Source organism: Xenopus laevis, chromosome 2S (genome assembly GCF_017654675.1).
Source record: "Xenopus laevis strain J_2021 chromosome 2S, Xenopus_laevis_v10.1, whole genome shotgun sequence".
In the NCBI taxonomy this organism is placed as follows: Eukaryota; Metazoa; Chordata; class Amphibia; order Anura; family Pipidae; genus Xenopus; species Xenopus laevis.
This window is the reverse complement of record NC_054374.1, coordinates 42,394,187-42,416,283: the sequence shown is the minus strand read 5'-3', so window position 1 is coordinate 42,416,283 and position 22,097 is coordinate 42,394,187. Positions and strand designations below refer to the sequence as shown.

At 40.2% G+C, this 22,097-nt stretch overlaps 1 protein-coding gene across 1 annotated transcript in view; it reads right to left on the bottom strand.

The window, feature by feature from the left end:
- XB5951253.S (provisional ortholog of Mov10 RISC complex RNA helicase S homeolog) overlaps window positions 1–22,097 on the bottom strand; it is a 111,418-nt gene that overhangs the window by 84,488 nt on the left and 4,833 nt on the right. The window contains exons 2-5 of the mRNA XM_041583711.1: window positions 18,241–18,340; window positions 14,274–14,422; window positions 12,806–13,041; window positions 7,735–7,978 (exon numbers count right to left, since the gene is read on the bottom strand). Coding sequence (XP_041439645.1) covers window positions 7,735–7,978; window positions 12,806–13,041; window positions 14,274–14,422; window positions 18,241–18,340 — 729 coding nt within the window. The remainder of the gene's footprint in view (window positions 1–7,734; window positions 7,979–12,805; window positions 13,042–14,273; window positions 14,423–18,240; window positions 18,341–22,097) is intronic.

Genomic DNA, 22,097 nt, shown 5'->3' with positions numbered 1-22,097 from the left:
GGCTGGATCTGATTCCAGATGGACGGTCCGGGTTTGCCCAACAACTGAGAGAGGAACAGATGTTTTCTCTCCTTAAGGGGAGGGATTGTGTCTCTCTCTGTCTCAATCCTGGGGAAAAAGAGCAGGCAGTGCAGGCCTGTTAGAGAGCCAGATTCATGTGAGTACGTGCTGTGCCACAAATACTGTTTTCTGTTAGGTGCTGGATGTTAGATCCTCACCTAGTTAGTTAGGAGCTAATTGTTTAGTTAGTGCCGGACAGGCAAGGTTTTATTTTCGTTTTTGTTTGTTTTGATTCATGTCTTCCTGCCAGACAAATAAAACTGGTTGCGGCCAGTTGCACATTACCAGCCAAGTTTTGTGTTGTTTTGCGTGGACTCCAATACTGCTGTGCACCCGTCTACCCCCAGGAGGCGACGACCCTGTTACCTCAAATGGTTACAATATATATGTATATATATATATATATATATATATATATATATATATATATATATATATATATATATATATATAGTGAATAAAGTGCCCCCTCTTGTAAAATATAAGGATATTATAAGTTACCGAGGAGTTTCATGACCATATAAAAACTCGAGGCCGAAGCAGCTGGGGTGGGCAAATTATCCTCCATGATGACAGGGTCTGCTGTATGATAGTTATGCCAGTGCATATACAACTGAAAAAACTCTAATGCACAAGGGAACAATGAGCTAGTCTCCTTGGCTGGAATTAGAGATGTAACCCTACTTTAAAATTTACCAGTTTTATATTTTCTCTCATTTAAGTAAAATTGTTCTATATCCTAATGTAGAATAAAAGTCATCACACAGAACAACTATAATAAAATATTTACTAGCAAAAATGCTCCTTGATCTGAGATGCTCTCACTATACATGAAAACCTTATGTTGTATGATGTTTCAGCATCCCTAAGGGTCAGGGCACACAGGCAGATTCGGGGAGATTAGTCGCTTTGTGAGGCAACTTCAGGCGACTTTGGAAAACGAATCGATCCGAGTGCCATCCTGCCGGCGATTTACATTTTAGCCAGCGGGAAGGCAGGGGAGGCATTTAGGGGAGATTAGTCGCCCCAAAGCAGAGGAGATTTTTTTCGCTGGGCGACTAATCTCCCTGTGTGCCCTGACCCTTAAAAGTCAGCAGCCATCGTATTTGTAATGCTGCTAAGGTAACTAACCTATCTAAAAAAATTAATCTATGAATTTATTTTTTCTAGGTTGGAAAAATAACAATCATGCCCAGAATTGCAGTGGTGTAACATGATGTCAAAGGAAAAAATTACAGCAACTATGAAGGGAACCGACACAAGATGGAAAAAGGTATATGAATTCTTAGTTCCGTCTTTTTTTTTAATTCCTTCTTTTCCATTCCTGTGCTCCTTTCTGTTTCCTCCCCCCATTGTTCATGTTGTTAAAGCAAAACTGTAAATAAGGCAACGTGAATCTGCCAATAAATGTCATTATTTACTAAATGGTAAAATGTATTGCTCATTCACTGCCGACGAGGTGAACAGGCCCTTCTATGGCTTTAAAAGGATATAATCACTAAAGGTTGAAATTTTTTAGAAACATCACATTGGGCTGGGGCTGCATGTCCAGTCGAACATAAAGGTAGCTTTTTGTTTTAAAGCTTGACTTTTCACTCTACTGCGCATGCACACACCAGACAGAAGAGAGACAGAAGAAGAAGATGACATGGAGCACCTACAGTAGTAACCCAGGCTGGCTGCAGTTTTCAGCAGGAGCACCAGGCTGGGGTCTTAGGTAAGCGATTATAGTCACTGAAGGGTGCCTAACAAATTGAAGCAGCACAAAGGGATGAGACTAAGCAGATCATAAGGAAATTGTAAGGGCTTACCCGGGCTAGCGGGGACTAGGGCCTGGTGGGGACGCCCGTTGCAGGGATGCCTGCAGCCATAGTCCTTTCGGTTCCTGTGCAGGCTTCTCTATGGCGCGCACGGCTGCGCACTTCCTTGTTTTACGTGCCGGCTGTGTGATGTCATCACGGCAGCGGCGCCAAATATTTCAAGGGGCCTCTGATCCAAACGTATTGCCCGTTTGTTATGTTCCATTTCTGAGTTCCTGGGTGCGTTCTGTTTGTATTCTAATTCCTGTTTTGGTGCTGCCTGCCTGATTTTGCTGACTTCTGTGATCCCGGGCTGTTATCCGACTATTCTGAAATCGGTTATCTGACCCATTCCTGGCTTGACTCTTGCCTGTCTGACTTCGCTTGTATTCTGCCCACACCGACCCGGCCTGATTTGACTACTCTTTTGTCTGTTCCTTGAACTGTGACCTTCTGCCCAAATAGACTTTGCTAACGATTGTATCCCTCTGCTCGTCCAGAACCCTTAGCTTGACTCCTCTCATAATAAAACCTGGCGGCATCCAATAAGCCGAGGGCTCCTCCCGAGGTGAAAGGCGGCTGTTGCGGAAGCAAGAGCCTTGACTAGGGCCTAGCATTGGTTCTGGATTTTGGGTACCGATTGTGACCGTACAAAAGGGCCAAAGATGGACGACTGAAGGTCACGCTGCCGCTGCTCCTCCCACCTCTGAATCGCTCCTCGCTCCTCGCCACTCTTCTACAACGCTTGGAGGATCAAGAGCGGAAGCAAGATTACCTTGGTCAAGGTCTGCATAACCTGGACGCTGCACAACAGGTTCTGAATCCAGTTGTTCAATCTCCTGTTGTCGCCCAAGAGGGTTCTTCTGCAGCATTAGGTAACAAAAATAAGCATTGTGAGCCTAAAATCTCCTTCCCCGACAAATTAAGTGGGGATAGCACTACATTTTTTGTCTTCCAGGAAGCATGCAAATTATATCTTAGTTTCTTCCCCGATTCTTTTTCTACTGGGGAAAAGAAAGTAAGATTTGTCACGACCTTACTACAGGACGACCTACAAATATGGGCGCTAAGGTTACCCCCCTCTGACCCTGCCCGTTTTTCCCTTGAAACCTTCTTCTATAGTATGGCAATACTTTACGATGACCCGGATTGTGCTTCTTCAGCAAGGTTCGTAAATTACTCCAGGGGAAAAGGGTCGCAGAGGAATATTGCACTGAATTCCGCCGGTGGGCTGTAGAAACTGGTTGGAATGACATGGCCCTTCGTAGCCAATTCCGGTTAGGGCTTTCCGAAGCTGTTAAAGACAGCCTAGTAAACTACACTATATCAACTAATCTGGATGATCTAATGTCTCTTGCCATCCAAGTTGATGGAGAGAGTTGAGGGAGAGAAGGTCTGAAAAGGGTACTTCCTTTCCTACTTGGTATACTAATGTTAAACCTCTCAGTGCTTCAGGAGGAACCCATGCAATTGGGTATCACTCATCTAACTCCTGAGGAAAAGGCCCGCAGGCGGTCTGAGGGTCTGTGTATTTACTGTGGGGAAAAGGGTAATTTTCTCAACGAGTGTCCTAAGAGGCTCGGGAACTTCAAAGCCTACATGGAGAAGGGGAGCTCCATTTGGGTCGAGAAGTTTCCTCTCCCTAATTTTCCTCTAGGATCATGGTACCTGTTAACCTGGCCTACCGCTTCTGTTAAGGTTTCTGCTTTTGTGGATTCTGGGACGGCGGGGAATTTTTTGTATGCTGCCTTCATAGTAAGGTTTAACGTTCCTCTAACACCCCTTATTCCTCCCATGAGAATCTTGGCTATTGACAAAAGCCCTTTGGGGTCAGGTTTGGTAACCAAAAAACCCTTAGCATTTTCCATGTGCACAAACAATTTGCACTCTGATGAGATATCCTTCCATGTTATTGAGGTTTCATCTTCTCCTCTAATCTTAGGGTTACCATGGTTACAGGTACACAACCCCCATATAGACTGGGAAACTAGGAAAATTCTTCAGTGGGGTCTAAGATGTAAAGGTTCTTCTCTAAATGTTCCTAAAATAGTGGCAGTCACATCCCTAGAGGGTTTACTTGCAGCTTATGCAGAATTCTCTGATGTGTTCTCTAAGAAAGCAGCTTAAACACTACCCCCACATATGCATTATGACTGCCCAATTGACCTCATTCCTGGGTCTACTCTCCCCAGAGGGAAAACTTGTCCTCTTTCTTTGCCCGAAGCCCAGGCAATGGAAGATTATTTCCTAGAAAATCTTGAAAGAGGTTTCAAAAGGCTGTCGACTTCCCCTGCAGGTGCTGGGTTCTTTTTCGTGAGCAAGAAGGATGGAGGTCTTTGCCCATGTATTAACCATAGAGGCCTTAATAAAATCTCTATCAAGAACTGCTATCCCCTTCCACTTATTTCTGAGTTATTTGATCAGGTTAGGAATGCTACCATCTATACTAAACTTGATCTTAGGGGTTTATATAACCTCATTTGTATCATGGAAGGGGATGAGTAGAAAACTTTAATACCAGAGATGGCCAATACGAGACTAGGCCATTTGGCCTATGTAATGCTACCGCAGTTTTTCAAGAATTTGTCATAGACATTTTCTCGGACTTACTTGGGTTGTACGTAGTGGTATATCTTGACGATATTCTAATTTTCTCTTCTAACCTAGGTGACCATCAGCAACATGTTTGGGAGGTGTTGCTCAGGTTAAGAAAAATAATCTGTTCACAAAACTTGAAAAGTGTACCTTCTGTCCAATTTTTGGGGTTTAACATTTCTGGAAAGGGATTAGAGATGGATCCCGGGAAGGTTAATGCCATATTGGACTGGGCTCAGCCTCTTTCTTTATGTGCAACTCAAAGGTTTTTAGGTTTTGCAAATTATTATAGTCAATTTATTAAAAACTTTTCTTTGGTGTCTCCAATCACGGATCTAACAAGAATGGTGCTGATCCAAGTATGTGGCCTCCTGACACTGTCGAAGCCAATTATGACATTGGTAACAGAGAATTGTTGGCTATTAAATGGGCCTTTCAGGAATGGCGACACCTGTTGGAGGGGGCTAAACATACCATATTGGTCTATACTGACCACACAAATCTGTTGTATATTGAGTCTGCAAAGCAGTTGAATCCTACGCAGGCTAGATGGGCTCTATTTTTTACTTGGTTTAATTTTTCTCTTGCTTACAGACCTGGTTCAAAAAATTCTAAGGCTGATGCACTCTCAAGGAGTTTTGAGTCAAACGTGTCTGAACCTGTAGAGAGTGTTCCTATCATACCATACCCAGTGAGTTGATTGTGGCAGTTTTGGGGTCAGATCTCGTCACACTTTTATCTCAGGCACAGACTCTTGCCCCTTTAGATACGCCTTCTGGGAAGTTATTTGGATTTGAGGGAACAGGTTCTTAGTGAAGCTCACAATTCTAAAATGGCGGGACATCTTGGTATATCTAAAACTTCTTTGTTATTGTCTCGTAATGTGTGGTGGCCTTCACTCAAACAGGATGTAAAAAATGTTGTTAATTCCTGTCCGTAAGAGGTTGAAATCTTCTAGAAACCTGTCACAGGGATTACTTAGGCCATTACCTATTCCTGACAGACCCTGGTCTCATCTGTCTATGGATTTCATAGTTGACCTCCCTCCATCTCAAGGGAAGACAGTAATTTGGGTAGTGGTGGATAGATTCAGCAAAATTTGTCATTTTATTCCCCTCCCATACCTCCCATTTGCTATGACTTTGGCTGAGTTATTTATTTCTAATATTTTCAAATTACATGGTTTTCCAGTCAATGTTATCTCTGACAGATGGGTACAATTTGTTTCTAAATTCTGGTGAGCACTCTGCTCTTTGGTTGGGATTGATTTGTCATTTTCTACCGCATATCACCCTCAAACCAATGGTCAGACTGAGAGGGTTAATCAGTCCCTTGAGCAATTCTTAAGATGCTATTTTTCTAACAACCAATCCTCATGGGCTGAGCTATTACCCTGGGCAGAGTTTGCTTATAATAATGCATCCCATGCTTCCACTGGTCAATCACCATTTTTCAATGTTAATGGTTTACATCTGAAAGCTTTTTCTTTTTATTGTTCCTTATCCTCTGTACCTTCTGTCAATTCTTCTGTTAAGCAGTTTGCCAAAATCTGGTCTGGGGTACATGATTCTCTTTCTGCAGCTACGGTTGCTCAAAGAAAGCAGCTGATAGGTTTCTTAGGGAGGAGACCCGGTATGGTTATCCACAAAAAATATCAAACTTAAGGTTCCCTCACTCAAGTTGGGACCTAGGTTTATTGGTCCATACTCCATTATTTAAATAATCAATCCTTCTTCTGTTCATCTCAAATTAATTACCTGATAATTTTAAGATCTCTAATTCATTTCATGTGTCTCTCTTAAAACCAGCTTTACAGGTCCGTCAACAATCATTTCCTCCCCCAGTGTTGGTAGAAGGTCAGCCTGAATTTGTAGTTCAAGAACTCCTTGACGCTTGCTTTGTGCGGGGTAAGTTACAGTACTTAGTACAATGGAAGGGTTATGGCCCTGAGGAGAATTCTTGGGTTCCTGATGTTTCTGATTTAAGGGCTGACCATCTTCGGAAAAATTTCACCTCAGGTTTCCTGACAAGCCTGGGGGTCCGGTGGCCCCTCCTCAAGGGGGGGGGGGTAATGTAAGGGCTGACCCTGGTGGTTTAGCCCTAGTCCTTTCGGGTCCTGCGCCGGCTTCTCTATCGCGCGCAGGGCCGCGCACTTCCTTGTTTTATGTTCCGGCCACGTAACGTCATCACGACAGCGGCGCCAAATTCAAATATTTAAAGGGGCCTCTGATCAAAACTTATTGCCTGTTTGTTAGGTTCCATTTCTGAGTTCCTGGGTGTGTTCTTTTTGTATTCTGATTCCTGTTTTGACCCTGCCTGCCTGACTTTGCTGACTTCTGTGATCCAACTATTCTGAAGCCTGGCTTGACTCTTTTGATGTGATCTTCTGGTTTTGACCCTTGCCTGTCCGACTTCGCTTGTATTCTGCCTGCACCAACCCAGCCTGATTTGACTATGCTTTTGTCTGTTCTTTGAACTGTGACCTTCTGCCCAAATAGACTTTGCGAACGATCGTGTCCCTCTGCTCGTTCAGAACCCTTAGCTTGGCTCCTCTCTTAATAAGACCTGGCGGCATCCAATTAGCCGAGGGCTCCTCCCGAGGTGAAAGGCGGCTGTTAAAGGCGGAAACAAGAGCCTAGACCAGGGAGCCTAGCAATGGTTCTGGATTTTTGGTACCAATCATGACAGAAACAAGCCAAAATCAACAACAGCGCAATACAAAAGGGTTAGGATTTAGCAAGGTCAGACAAATTTCACAACCAAACCTTCTAACAAAAGCAGAAACTCCCAGCAGAACTGGTTTGCTCAGGCTAGGAGCAAAGCAAGACAGTGTCTATAAAAAGGTTTCTCCTACTGATGATTGGGGGAAAGGTGCAAGAAATATTAACCCCTATCATTGCTGGAACCGTACCTGACACTGTTTTGAAAGCCTGATTGATCTGTACAATGTGTACAAAGCACATGGAACATGTTATGTGCTGCAAAAAGGAAATCTTGCACTGTCCAATGTAGTATTTTTTTCTATTGCATTAATCTGAAAATTACATAAAATTCATCTCCCATAAAGTCACTTTTAAGCAAATAATTCATTTTTTCTAATGATTTCCATGTTCTCTGTAATAATAAAATAGTACCTTTTACTTCATGTTACTTTATTGTTTAAATGTTATTTATCAGACAAGACATGGTGATCTAAATAACAGAAGAAAGCCTAGGTCCCAAGCAGTTTAGATTACAGATCCCATATCTGAACTTTAAAAATTTTTAAAAAAAATCTTACTGTTCAAGGGGAAATCCGTCTTCAATTCTCTCAGATGTCTTGAAGAGGTCTTTTTGATATGAAACATATTTGGAAGTTGGTTTAAGGTCATCCATCAACTTACTGGTACACACAGCTGATATGAATCTACCAACAATCATCCGACTAGAGGTTTCATTTTCAGTCATGAACTCACATACCAAAGTAACAGGGAAATATCCATAATAGGCTGGTATGCAGGACACACAAATCTCATGACGATCCCCTAAAATTGAGAGAGTATGTGCAATTAAATCAACGTCTCATACTGATCAAAAGTTTCATTAAACCTAAATACAGAAAGGGCTAGAAATGCTGTATTTTACCATCTGAATCTGATTTTCAGCAGCTTTATATTACCCACCTTCAAAATTTTCCCCACATACTCACTGTGCTTTGGGTTATTGAGACGCTAAGCTTAGGGGTCATCAGGAATCATCGAAACATTAGCAAAATTAGGTTCATTGGCCATAGAAGCTGATTATTATCAATTGTAATACAGAATTAACTGGTTTTGATGCTTCCATATAAATCTGAATGTATTCCTAGTCAGCCTTAATATTGTGAGTTTTATACTATATATATATATATATATATATATATATATATATATATATATATATATATATATATATATATATAGTGTATATACGGTTGCCACCTGGCCGGTATTAGGCCACCCTCTGAGATGTTCCTTTTTGCGTAATAAAACCTTTTATTTGCATCTATTTTGGAGTGAAGTCCAGTTTCTGTGCCAGCATACCACAGAATGCTACATGTCTGATACAACCTCCCCAAGCTGAAGGTCTGGGGCTTGAGCACCTGGACCCCCTGTTAGTATTGGTAAGTGTACCTTACCACTCACCATTTTTGCAATATTGGATTTTTTCCTTATCCCCTACCCCAGTAAACTTCGGTACCTGGCCGGTAAAAATTATGGTTGATCCCAATGTTATTAATAGGGAAAAATGATAAATATATAGGAAGGCCGGTATGTGGCAGTCCCGGTAGACCCCCATTACTCCAGTCCGACCCTGCACATGTTGCACAATAATTAATGATAATTATAGATCCTTTATGTTGCCTGATATAAAGTGTACCGTTTTATAAAAGCCACACTATTATATTTATGATTGCTATCTGTTATATGCATTGCTAATACAGTGTTATGTTATTTCACCTGTATTCTGAATTACTTGTATAGACGTATTTACAGTATGATTACTTAGTTTAGAAACTTTTAAATGCTGCACCAGTTCCCCTTGTGCAGGATTTAGAAAATGTTCCTGTTGTCTTTCAGCTCCCTGCAATAAATGGAATTTCTTCTCTCTTACCCTACCCTCGCACTCTGAATTCATTTTCATATGTGCAACATAAAGAGTGAAGTTTATTGACATGAGCTGTGTGTATTCTGTACTCACAAGTGTCAAGGATTAGGTAGGGGGCGCTGTGGAGACTGATGAGGGAAGGGCGAGTCCTTGAGGCAGGAGCTTTATGCACCTAGGTAACACGTAAAGGGAAGGCAGGAACAGGTTGAAGAGGGCGTTGAGTCAGACTGGAACAGGTGCAGAGCGGAACAGGGCGGAGAGGGCGAAGATCAGGACTGGACTAGACAGGATGAAGAGGGCGAAGGTCAGGACAGGAACAGACTGGATGGGACAGGACGGTGCGGGTGTAGTTCGGGAGCAGACTTGAGATTGGGAACTGGAGAACAGGATAGCGGGAGGAGACTAGAACAGATAGCGTGAGAGGACTGGAGCAGAAAGCAGAAGAGAACCGGAGCAGATAGCAGGAGAGAACTGGAGCGGATAGCAGGAGAGGACTGGAATAGGCAGAGCAAGACGTGGGAAGATATAGACAGGGTATAGGTCAGGTCAGAACAGGAAGCAGGAATCAGAAAGGCATGGTCAGACTACTGCTGGCCTGGGGCTGCAGAGGCCAGGTAACATATAGTGAGCAACCCTTCAAGCTGCTCGCTCACCTGGCTAAATGGTTAAAGTATCGAGCCAGAAACCCAAAGGTCCCTGGCTCGAATCCCAGCAGAACCTGACAGCAAGAGGCAGAAATACAGAACAAAGAACAAGGTGGGGGTTTAATACCCCTTCCCACAACACACTGTTACAAGATAGAAAAACAGTGATGATGAAACAATGGTATGGGAGCCTCACTTAGGAACCTTGAAGGGAGTTGTACCTCCCAATCGGGCCCCACAGCCATGAAACAATAAAATCATACATAGTACTGATAAGACCTCACTCTTGAGATGTTACACCTGTGGTGCAGCAATTAAGAGGTAATTTGTAACCGTTTCTCTGTGTCCTTGATGATCGACTAATAACAGAACTGACTACTGAAGGGGGGCATGAATCTGCAAGAAGGGCTCTGTGTATACTGAGTCAGACCTGCTAGACAATAGTTAACTGTTACAGTAAAGTAACTATTACAGTTCCTAAGCTCAAGTAAATGAAAGCACCACAGAGCATGTGCAGTGAATCAGCAGAAAAGAAGATGGGGAGCTACTGGGTGCACCATCAGAGGCACAAATCTTTACCGCTGAATTGCTGGGGTTACTTTGGCTGAAGGCCATAACATAATGGGACAAATTCACTAAGATTCGTAGTTGCGCCAGGCGTAACTTTGCCGCACTTCGCCAGGCGTAGCTTCGCCAGCACTCCGCAAATTCACTAAAATCCAAAGTTGCGCTCAGGGGTAGCGTAAGGTTGCGAAGTTGCGCTAGCGTTGATTCACTAAGCGAAGCGAAGTTACGCTAGCGATGGTTGATTTGTATACGGCGCCAAATTCAAATTTCAATGGAGGAATACGTACAATCACTACAAAAGCCTGGGAAACCTTCAAAACATCAAATAATTTTTTTTTTTTTTTTAATTTTTTTAGCCCTACACATGTGCCCACTGTATAGTTAAGTTGCCATGAGTTAGGAAATGTAGGTGGAAGGAGGGGAGCCCCAAAAATTTTTTCGATCTTTTTCAGCCCATCACCCATAATATAGAACAAAACGCCAGAGTTTTTTGGGACTTTTGAAAATTTGAACTTTTTTTGAAGCAATCCCTATCTACTCTATTGCGCTTCGCCTGGTCTGAGGTGGCGAAGGACGTCTAGCGTAAAAGGCAGCGTTCAGTACAATGCGCGCGTTAGTGAATTTGCGTAGTTACGTCCGTTGCACAAATTCGCCAGGCTTAAGGGTGCGATGTAACACTAGTGAATTGACGCTAGCGTTAGGCGCTTCGGCGCATAGTGAATTTGCCCCATTGTGTAGCATTTTAATCTTTGGTGATCCTCTAATGCCTAGAACAGGTACAGAGATCCTTTGCACCTTCAACATATAGACATTTAAGTAGAACAATTGTATCTGGATATATTTACAATATAGGCACTCGAGGGCATGTGCCTAGGGTGGAAGATTTAAGAGGGCAACCCATCTGGTGCCTATACGGTAAATAAAGATTCACCTTGCCATTGCCAGATACTTTCCAACTAAATTTGGTGGCAGTGGGAGGGTGAGGAAGAGGTACCTGGCTGGCCTGTGGCAAACAGAAGTGTCCTAATTTGCACAATTCTGCACATTCGCATTTTTGTACTGTGCATGCTCCCTATGAGGTTCAGTGCCTAGAGCTGCACCGGACCAAAATACTGCACTGTCTGGAAAGTATTGTTTGTAGGAGTTGTAAAGTATAGTTAAAAAGTACAGTAAAGTACAATTTAATTTTGCAAATAAGTTTTGAAGAATCCCACTGTACTACTACAGGGCTTATCTGTTATCTGCTGTATATCCTGTGCCTTTCCTCCTTTTTCAGCTTTGAATGGCTGCCCCAATGGCTAAACAGCAGCTTGTTTATATAAACTAGTGTAGAGTTTTTGAAGGAAAAACACCAGTTTTACCAGTACAGGGAAACACAAATTTATAATGTAATTCTTTTAAAACCCTTTTTTTTTTGATGTTACTGTTCCTTTAATAACAGTACCCAAAAATGGTGTCTGTCTGTTATGTCTGCTATGATTGTGAATTCTAAGACTAAAAATAAACACAATTTAATTTTTTTTAGTGTAAGTGGAGCTTATTTTGCTTGGCTAACATTATAAAATAGGATCTGGAATTGTTTCTTATGGTAACAGGTCCCCTTTAAAAATTGTCAATTGTGTTAGTTACCTTTGACTGCTGTTTAAATCACAATATGTCCTGATATTATGTAGCAGTATTGTCAGATCCAGACAAAAACACTGCTTTCAATTGGAAATAGATTTACAAATAACTTTAAAACTATTTATATTTTGCAATTCATGAACACTGGAAAATTGTTTAGAATTACTTTTTTTTTCATTGTGCAAAAATGGTTTTTGGATGGAGATTAAGTTCACCAATAATATAATAAATGTATAGGTCACCTGTGGGCAACTAATTTATAGTAGGTACAACTCCCTGCACCCCTCTGTAGCTCTGCTTTAGTATTAAGTCTATCATTCATGAATTACTAAATGATAATACAACCTCAATTTTAATTCAGTTCAAGGATGCAAGAAAAAATGCAATAATCTATTGAATATACAGGCTGGGTCGTATGAAATGTATGAGAGGGTTCAGAGCAGGAATTTTTAGATTGAGGAAATTGAGATCACCAAGTTTTAGATGGCTGTGTGTCTTCTAATATTTTCATATTAGGGGGTACCTTATTCACTATTCATACTGTATGTCAGGTTCTTAGAACATGATGTTTATAATACATCTCAATATTTCACAGTGTTTTAAACTGTCACAATTTACATAATAAACATAATATATCACAAAATAACCACACCAATATACAACACAGGATGCACTAATGGGCACAAGTGATTCCAGCATGGGATACTTGAAGGTTACCGGTTTAAAGAGGCATAAACTTATGCACATGGATTATGTCTATGGAAATCAATAAAGCAGCCTGATACGACACAATCGTTTTAAAATACTCTAATAAATTATTTATTTGAGAGAAACCACCAACCAACAGAACTTTTATGGTAAATGCTTGTGAAGCAGGGCTACTATGCTTACCTGGGTTTAGAATTAAAGGGGCAGTTTTGGACACATTCTGTGCATCACTAAATGAGAAGATATTCATTTTCTGTAGCATTTTGTACTGAATAAAGGTCACAGGCTTAGCGGATTTATTCTCAACCAGAATTTGGAAAGTAAACTCTTCCCCTAGGTTGCACTTAAAACGAATACGGCCTTCGTTACGATCATGGTCTGAAGAAATGTGAATATCATTCTTGCCAATGAATTGAGATCTATAATAAAAAAATGATTAGTATCCAGAAACCTTTATAGCAAATAAAGGGATGCTCTATTTAGATGGGAGGACTTCTTTGACTACATCTTGCCTCACTTACCTCAAGCTGGAAAATGATACCCCCCGAACAATGCAGGTCTCTATAAAAAATATATTGCATAAAACAGCTCATATGTAAAATCCTGCTTCATATAAATTGACCATTTTCATAATAATGTACTTTTTTTAGTAGTACTTTTTTTGGGTAATCCTAAATAGAAAATTGACATTTAAAAAAATAAGGGCCACCCCCTGGGATCGTACAGTCACAGTGCACACAAACAAACCAAACATGTTAGTTCACATGAGCCAATTAACAGACAGAGTTCTGTCTTTTGCTTCCACACTTCTTTCTATTACAGTTAGAGTATTACAGTTAGAGTAGTATTTCTGGTCAGGTGATCTCTGAGGCACAACAGAGACCATCACAAAATGGTGGTTCAAGACAAGAGATGTAAAAGGGCAATATTTACTTTAATATATATACCAGTTTGGTAAGATTTTTGAATTCTGTATTCATTTTGGGGGTATAGTATTCCTTTAAGTTGGCTAACTGAGCCAAACTCTACCAAAGTGAAGTATAGGAGTAATAAAATTACAGGTAGTGTACATTATACTAATTTTATGGATGTAAAATGATAAATACTTTGAATAACTCTGATTAAGTGATATTGACCACTTATATAGCATTCTACATGATGTCTCCGTGTACAGAATAACCAAAAACATTTATAGAAAAATAAGGTTAATGCCATACATGAATAAGGCAGGCATGTCGAGAACAAAAGACAAGAAAGGCCAAAGTGAGTTAGCCAATGGACCAAAGTTATGAAAAGAGGAGCCACATGCACACTAGAGAAAAAATTAAACTACAGTATATGAGTGGATAAACAGAATCATTTGTTTCTTGAGTTCAATATTTTAATACAATTTTAAATTGGGTGTCATTTTGAAGTTTTTACCAAATTTATATAAATCGTAAAAACATTGTCGGAACTGATAACTGTTTTGCTAAGGTAAAGAAACGGCTTGCGGCCGCATTTCATAGATTGTATGAAGCATAAAGGAGCCCCTGGTAGCTACAATCTGGAATATATGAGGAGATATTTAAATGTACACAACTGAAGAAAAAATGCCCCAAATCTCTGCATATGATATGTCAAACCTAACACCCTCTTGGAAAATATGAACCTGTTGTTGCTGATCCATTTTGAGATTCTCCGTGCTTCTGATCTGCTGTAGTTGTTTCCATTATTCACTGGTTGCTCAGGGACAGGTTTAGCCCTCTTTCTCCTACGCATAACAAAGTACTGATCTGTCAGAGATTTTTTGCTCACACCCTGCGAATAATTATAAAACAAGGCTTTTTAAAAAAAAAAAAAAAAAACAAGACAAAGCAATAAACTGCAATTTGAAAAAAGGGATTATGGTCACATAAAATAAGTATAAAAGTCCATATTTAAAACATTTCTAGTCTACAGGTTTTCTTGTCCATTTGTAAACCTGTCATTGAATAAAACATGTCCCAGAAAGATAGACTGTAATCTTTGCATTGCTGTGGGAATCACTGCAAGCAGCAAGAAGCCCTGGACATCACAATTCAATTTAGAAGATAGGTCAGACATCTTAGCTACTCTTGCACACCTTAGCTAAATGATCAGGCTGTATAATTATACTGCATCCACTTCTTGCATTTCATATGCAAAGCAATGTTTATTATGCTTAATAGATATAAGGTTGACATATTGGATTCAATGTTTCAACATCAGTTCCTACCCCACTAACTTCATAATCTCCCTACAAAAAGCAGATAAACAAAAGGCTTGTTTCATCAGTAGCCATTTTGTTATAAACGTGTTTTTGAACTTTGGAAGGAAACTGCAACACCTATATGGGGAAGAATGTGGAAATTCCATGCAGACTTGGTTCCATTTCAATTTTTTCCAATCTCTAGCATTCCATTATATCTACAACCTTTCATGTCTTATAGTCATTCTCTTAATTTCAAATTTCAGTTTTTTTCTTGTGCCCTATGTAATGCTGGGAATAATGACATAATTTTGTAACTCCAGCACCTCCTTGGTATTAGTAAAACATTTCTAATTGCTTACAAGGATACTGTCAGTTAATAGTGCTGCTCCAGCAGACTCCTGCACTGAAATCCGTAAGAGAGAGTTTTCTTTATATTTCATTTTGAAATCAGACATGGGGCTAGACATATTGTCCGTTTCCCAGGTTTCCCAGGTGACCCTAGTCATGTGACTTGTACTCTAAAAAACTTCAGTCACTCTTTACTGCTGCACTACAAGTTGGAGTGATGTCACCCCTCCCTCCCCTCAGTAGCCTAAAAACAGGACACAAGGGAGGTTACCAGATACCAGCTCCATGATAAAAGATAATAGTTCCCTGGTAGATATAAGACCAGCACTCAGTAGTAAAAAGCCAAGTCCCACTGTGACTCCTTCAGCTACATTAAAGAAACAGTAATGCCAAAATATTCAAGTGTTTTAAACTAATGAAAATATAACATACTGTACTGATAAAACTGGTGTGTTTGCTTCGGAAACACTACTATAGTTTATATAAACAAGCTACTGTGTAGCTATGGAGGCATCCATAGAACCTCAGATGGCTGCCTACATGCCAATATTACAACTTAAAAAATACACTTATTGGTTCAGGAATTACATTTTACATGGTAGAGTGAATTTAGAAATAAAAACTACACCATAAATATCATGACAGAATCCCTTTAAAATGTAGCCCCTCTGCTGCTCACAAAAAAAAAAACAAAAGCATTATTACATGCTTTGCTCATGATCTGATATTCTTCTTTTTCCATGCAACCTTTTCTAAGAAATGGGCAAAGCAAAACCCAAGAACTCTCTTCAAAGCTCCTTACAGAAAATTGATATTTAATTCAATTCCATAAAATCGAACTACTGTAACTAGTGGTTTTCCAACAATGGAACCTGATATCATGAACAAGGTGGTGGCAATAATTCAGTACAGGTTTAACAGCACATCTGGTTGAACATGACTTGCTTATTACAACATCATAAAATATTTATTTCAAATATTTGTATAAATATTTGCAATAATTACTAATCATTTTTAAGAGACTGGAGCTAAAAAAAATATACAAGGGATCTACAAGTGGGGGGGGGGGCGCAAGGGGTGCTGAATTGTTGGTTACAACAGTGCCATGAAATATTCTGTCAAGGAGTGCCAAGGAGCTCAAGTTACTTCACTGATAAGACTATGACTAAATAAGATTTTTTCCAGTTTCCTTTATATTGTTCATTTACAAGGACAGGCACAAATGCTGTTGCTTGAAGGAGAGCATTGAACAGGCATTTAGTACAGTGCTCCAAACATCCTGTTTGTCAGTAAACTTTATAACTATAAAAACACAAGATAAAGAGCAGAAAATCAATAACATCCTCACTTCTTTCAAAGTCCTTAGCTGTATCTGCAGGTGCAAGCTATCTCTAATTGGAATAACATTTGAGTATATGCATAACATTTCATGTAAGTTTTAAGTGTTTTTACACCTTTTACACTCTTCCCGTTAGGCACTTTGGTTGTATTTTTGTGACAAACATCATTATACCGATAAATAATTTGTACATACAGAATATAATAAGTGACACAATAACAGGTTAATATTTGTTCATTGGACAAATTACAGTGCGATAGGAGGTACACATTCCATATCTGGATAACTTGGAGGGCTGAGAGGCACATTTTCCACTTTATTTTATAAAGAACAAATTCTTCTATTTAAAGTGGACCTGTCACCCAGACATAAAAAGCTGTATAACAAAAGTCCTTTTCAAATTAAACATGAAATCCAAATTCTTTTTTATTAAAGCGTTCATAGCTTTTGTAAACTCATTTCAAAATCTCAGCTGTCAGTCAAATATTGTCTGCCCCTCCTCTATGCCTTGGGCATAGAGGTGGGGAAGACAATTACTTAAACTTTCCATTCAGCACTTCCTAGATGTCACTGTTCTCCCCACATTCCCCCTCTCTCTAATTATCATTTACTTGTATAGCCAGGGCATGGGGATGGACATCAGGTCCCCCATTCTGGTGCACAAACAAGATTCTGAGATGACACAAGGCTTATCTTAATAACAGTGTCCACGAAATGGCTCCTGCCTGCTTGCTATAATTACGAGTTTGGTGACTGATGGAAACAAGTTCCAAATAATTGATACAGTGTAATTAAAGTTCATTTTGCTTGACTAATGAGATAAAATAGAATTTGAAATAATTTTTTTAGGTGATAAGTAGTGAAAGTTCTGAAGTCCCACAGCTATTGTCCACAGTCCAAAGTTAATGATGGCCAAAAAGTAACTGAAGCAGAAGATCGGATATGCAGGAGTCCTTTCTCTGAAGGCTAACTACCAAGTATCTACCAGTGGCTCTTTTAAGATGAAAATGGTTAACAGTGATAATCATTATTATGTAAGATAAGTTGTTTGAGGTAGTGAGGCAAACCAAAAGGCAGCTACAAAGAATGCTGAGTAGGGATGGGCGAATTTTTTCGCCTTGTTTCGCCGAAAAAATTACGCCCATAGACTTGCATGGTGTCCTGCGTCAAAATAAAAAGAAGCATGTCAAAAAATGTTGGCGCACGACAATTTTTTTTCTAGATTTTAATGGCCGTCATTTCGCCGGCGGCAAATTTTTGGCGAAGCGAAACGTTTAAAATTTGCCCACCCCTAATGCTGAGCTATGCCTTTTGAGTGGGCACCCCGCAAAAATTCTTCAGAGGGACCAGGCATACACAAGAGCCTCCTACCCAGTCCTCCCTCCACCCGTGTCCCCAATTCCCTGCCCACTTGCGCTGGTATAAGTAAGAGCTTCTGGGGAGGGGGGATTTCTAACGACTATAGAGAAAGCCGACCCTGGGTCTGGCCCCCCAACATCTCCCTGCCCACAAAAGTGGGGTCTATTTCCTCCATATTTATGACACTGATTATGAGTTCTTTTATGTTATCATAAACATAATACACCATGGGAGGTGCCCCCAAAGATTTACAAGCTCTATATTGGAAAACCATGGAGAAGCTTTTGTATTTTAAATATTCTGATCACTGTTGTTTCTTATTTACAAAAACAAGTTAACAAATGATAGAACTAAACAAACCTCATCATAGAATGTTATTGTATTCTTCTTCACATAAACCCTTCCCGAGACTTTAAGGCCATACATTGCAGAGGAAAAATTTGGTTTCTTTTGAGCATCTCTAGGAATGAAAACAAGCATTAAATAGTTAGGGTTTTGAAAAATCCACTTAAAACTCAAGGTGCTCATTAGGCATTAGGTACAGTTATTATTCCCATATTCCATGGTTTATAGAGTCTAGCTGTACCTTTTTAAAGTAAAATATATTTTAATACAGTGACATTATACAGTATTTGTAACATGTACACAACCCCAGTAACATTCCTTGCAACATATAAGATACTGTTCTACTCTTAGTACTCTTTACACTGCGGACTCAAAACCCCTGGAACAGTCCTAAATAAAATATACATTTTTATATAGTATATAATGTACCCCATATTGAAAAATATAAGTGTATTATAAGTCACAGAGGAGCACTGCTCCCTGTGTCCTGTTGGGCTGGGGGGGGGGGGTGCAGTCCTTCCACAGTACAGACACAATCATTTTTATTTATAGGCCTGGCTACTGAGGTAAGGAGGTAATTCCATCTTTCCCTGTTTGAGTATCAATACTAAGGCCCACCTCTGTACCTTGTGCCAAAACAGAGCCGAAAGGCCTATCCTATTTGCGCACATTCAGATGCATTGTTTGCACTCTATTATGTTTAAACTGCTGCATTTTATAATGATTGAAAATGAATAAAGGAATGCAGATGGCAAGGGCAAGCACTCTTTTACAGTATAATTGCAATTTATTTTAAGACAGCCTCATAACCAGAACATAACCAAGCTAGGGAGCAACAGGTACAGGTTAGGCAGCAACAGGTACAGGTATGGGATACATTATCCAGAAACCTGTCATTCATATAGCTCAGAATTACAGGAAGGCCATCTCCCAAAAGGGGAAATTTACTTACCTTCGAAGTTGCACCAGCATTGCCATCGCCGCACTTCGCTGCACTTCGCCAGGCTCAATTCGCCAGGGCTGCACAAATTCACGAAGATCCGAAGTTGCACACAAGTTATCGATCTTTTGCGAAGTTGCGCTAGCGATGTTACGATCAGCGGTTCAAAGTTACGGTAGCGATCGGAAATTTGCATACGGCGTTTAGTTAAAGTACAATGACCGTATATACAGCAGAAAACACATTACACACACAAGGCCAGGGAACCTACAACAGTATAGTTTAGGTGCCATATGTTATCAAATGTAGGGGGGAAGGAGGGTACCCTAAAAAAAATTTGCTCTTTTTCAGCCTATCAACCTATAAAAAATAAAAGACGCCAGCGTTTTTTTGGGACTTCAGCTTTCTTTGAACCATCCCTATCTAATCTATTGCACTTCGCCTGGTCTGAGGTAGTGAAGTTAAGTCTGGCGCAAGAGGTAATGTTCACGAAAAGTTAGTGAATAAGCGAAGGTACGTCCCTTCGCCATAGCGCAACTTCGCCTGGTGTAAGGGTGCGAAGTAGCGCTAGAGTAGGTCCACTTCGCTAGCGAATTTACGCCAGCACCCGTTAGTAAATCGAGGAAGTGGCATAATGACTTCACACTGGCGAATTTAGTAAATTTGCTCCATAGACTTAAATTTAATCAAATAATTACGTTTTTATAAATAATTTCCCTTTTCTCTGTAATAATAAAACAGTACATTGTATTTTGATATCAGCAGTCCTTGTAGACAAAACAACCCTATTGGGTTTATTTAATATGTCAATGATTTATTAGTAGACTTAAAGGAACAGTAACAACAAAAGCTGAAAGTGTAATAAAGTAATTAAAATATAAGGTACTGTTGCTCTGCACAGATAACAGATAAAACACCATTGCATTAGACAGGGCTTATCTATTATATGCTATATAACCTGTGCCTTGTCTCTTTTTTTCAGTTCAACTAGTGCATGGTTACAGTATATTATGTTAATTACTTTATATAGCTTTCATTTTTTGGGGTTACTGTTCCTTTAAGGCAGTGGTTCCTAACCAGTGGCTGGTAAACAACAAGTTGCTCACCAACCCCATGGCTGTTGCTCCCAGTGGCCTCAAAGCAGGTGCTTATTTTTGAATTCCTGGCTTGGAGGCAAGTTTTGGTTGCATAAACAGATGTACTGTCAGACGGAGCCTCCTGTAGGCTGCCAGTCCATATATAGAGGCCACCAAATAGTAATTCACAGCTCTTATTTGGCACCACTTGTGTTGCTCCCCATCTCTTTTTACATTTGAATGTGGCTCACGAGTAAAAAAGGTTGGGGACCCCTGCTTTAAGGTATGGTGATCGAAATTATGGAAAGACCCCTTATCTGAAAAAAACAGGGTCCCAAGCATTCTGAATAACAGGTCTTAAACTTGTACAACCTAACCAACACAATAGATAGGTCACAATAGATAGGCCACAAGGTCACAGTTCACTTTGCTGCTTAAAGGAGAATTCAACCCTAAAGTTTAAAAACCCCTTCAGCAATTTTCGTGAGGTTCGGCGCATGCGCAGTTCTCACGAAAAAGAAAATTGCTCCAACCGCATACACCGTCACGCCGGTCTCATTCCAAAGATTTCCGAAGAGTAGAAGTATGCGCCCGTGAACTCTAAAGCCTGAATCTGCACCAATGGGTAAGTAAAATGTTATGGGCATTTTCCCAGGGTAAACCTTAGGCTGGGGGGAGGAGGGAGGGGGTCTATGTAGGATAGTGGGTAGGGGTTTTTAACATGAGGGTTGAAATCTCCTTTAAGGCTAAAGGCACATGCTTGATGAAAAACTGACCACTATTTCAGTCAGTAGGAAATAAACCACCTGCTCTGATGGTCCTACCCATCCACCTGTGCTGCCTGTTGACTTAACCCAAAGTCACCAAAGCTCTATAGAAATAAAGATCCATGCCTCTGAGGATGCCCACAGTAGCTCTCCATCTTTTGCTTTTCCACACTTCTCACTAGTGATTGGCTAATTTAATCGATAGGCGCGAATTTGCGGCGAATTTGTGCGATTCGCCGCCCGGGAATAAATTAGTGAAACGCCTGTGAAAATTCGCCCGAAAAAATTCGCCGGCGTCAAAAAAAACACCCGCTGCATCAAAAACGGCCGCCGGCATCAAAAACGGCCGCCGGCATCAAAAACGAGACGCCGGCACCGTTTCGCAAATTTTTCCCCGTTTCGCGAATTTCGTGGCGAAGCGAAACGGTGCAAATTTGCCCATCATTATTCTGCACATGCTCAGTCTGCTCTTAGCTGATGTCAGTGACCTGAGCAATATTTTCCTTTCCTGTGGCTGTATGCTCTAGTCACTGCCTATATACAGTCAGAGGAGACCCATGCACGAATCTTGGGAGGGGAGGTGGAGAGAAACCATGGGGTATATTTATCAAAGAGTGAAGTTAATAGTGAAGTTCCGCCACTAGAGTGAAATTCCGCCACTCTCCATTCATTTCTATGGGATTTTTATAGGCGTATTTATCAAAGGGTGAACTTTCACCCACTGATAAATACGCCTTTCAAAATCCCATAGAAATGAACTGAGAGCTGTGGAATTTCACTCTAGTGGCGGAACTTCACTCTTTGATAAATTTACCCCCATATGCAGTACTTGTGCAATATGTGTGATGTAATGTTTTTTTTTATATATTTTATTAAAATATTTATTTTTATTCAATAAAAAATCTTGTATGTGTAAATGATGACAATTATAAATTGACAGAACAATAAGACTGACATTAAGATAGGCAGTTAGACTGCAGTTTCCTATCAAGCATAGTCTTTGGGTTAGGATATCAGGCTTTACACTGCATTTTCCAATTTTCACTGATAAAAATTAATGGAAGGTCACACAAATTGGAAACTGAACTC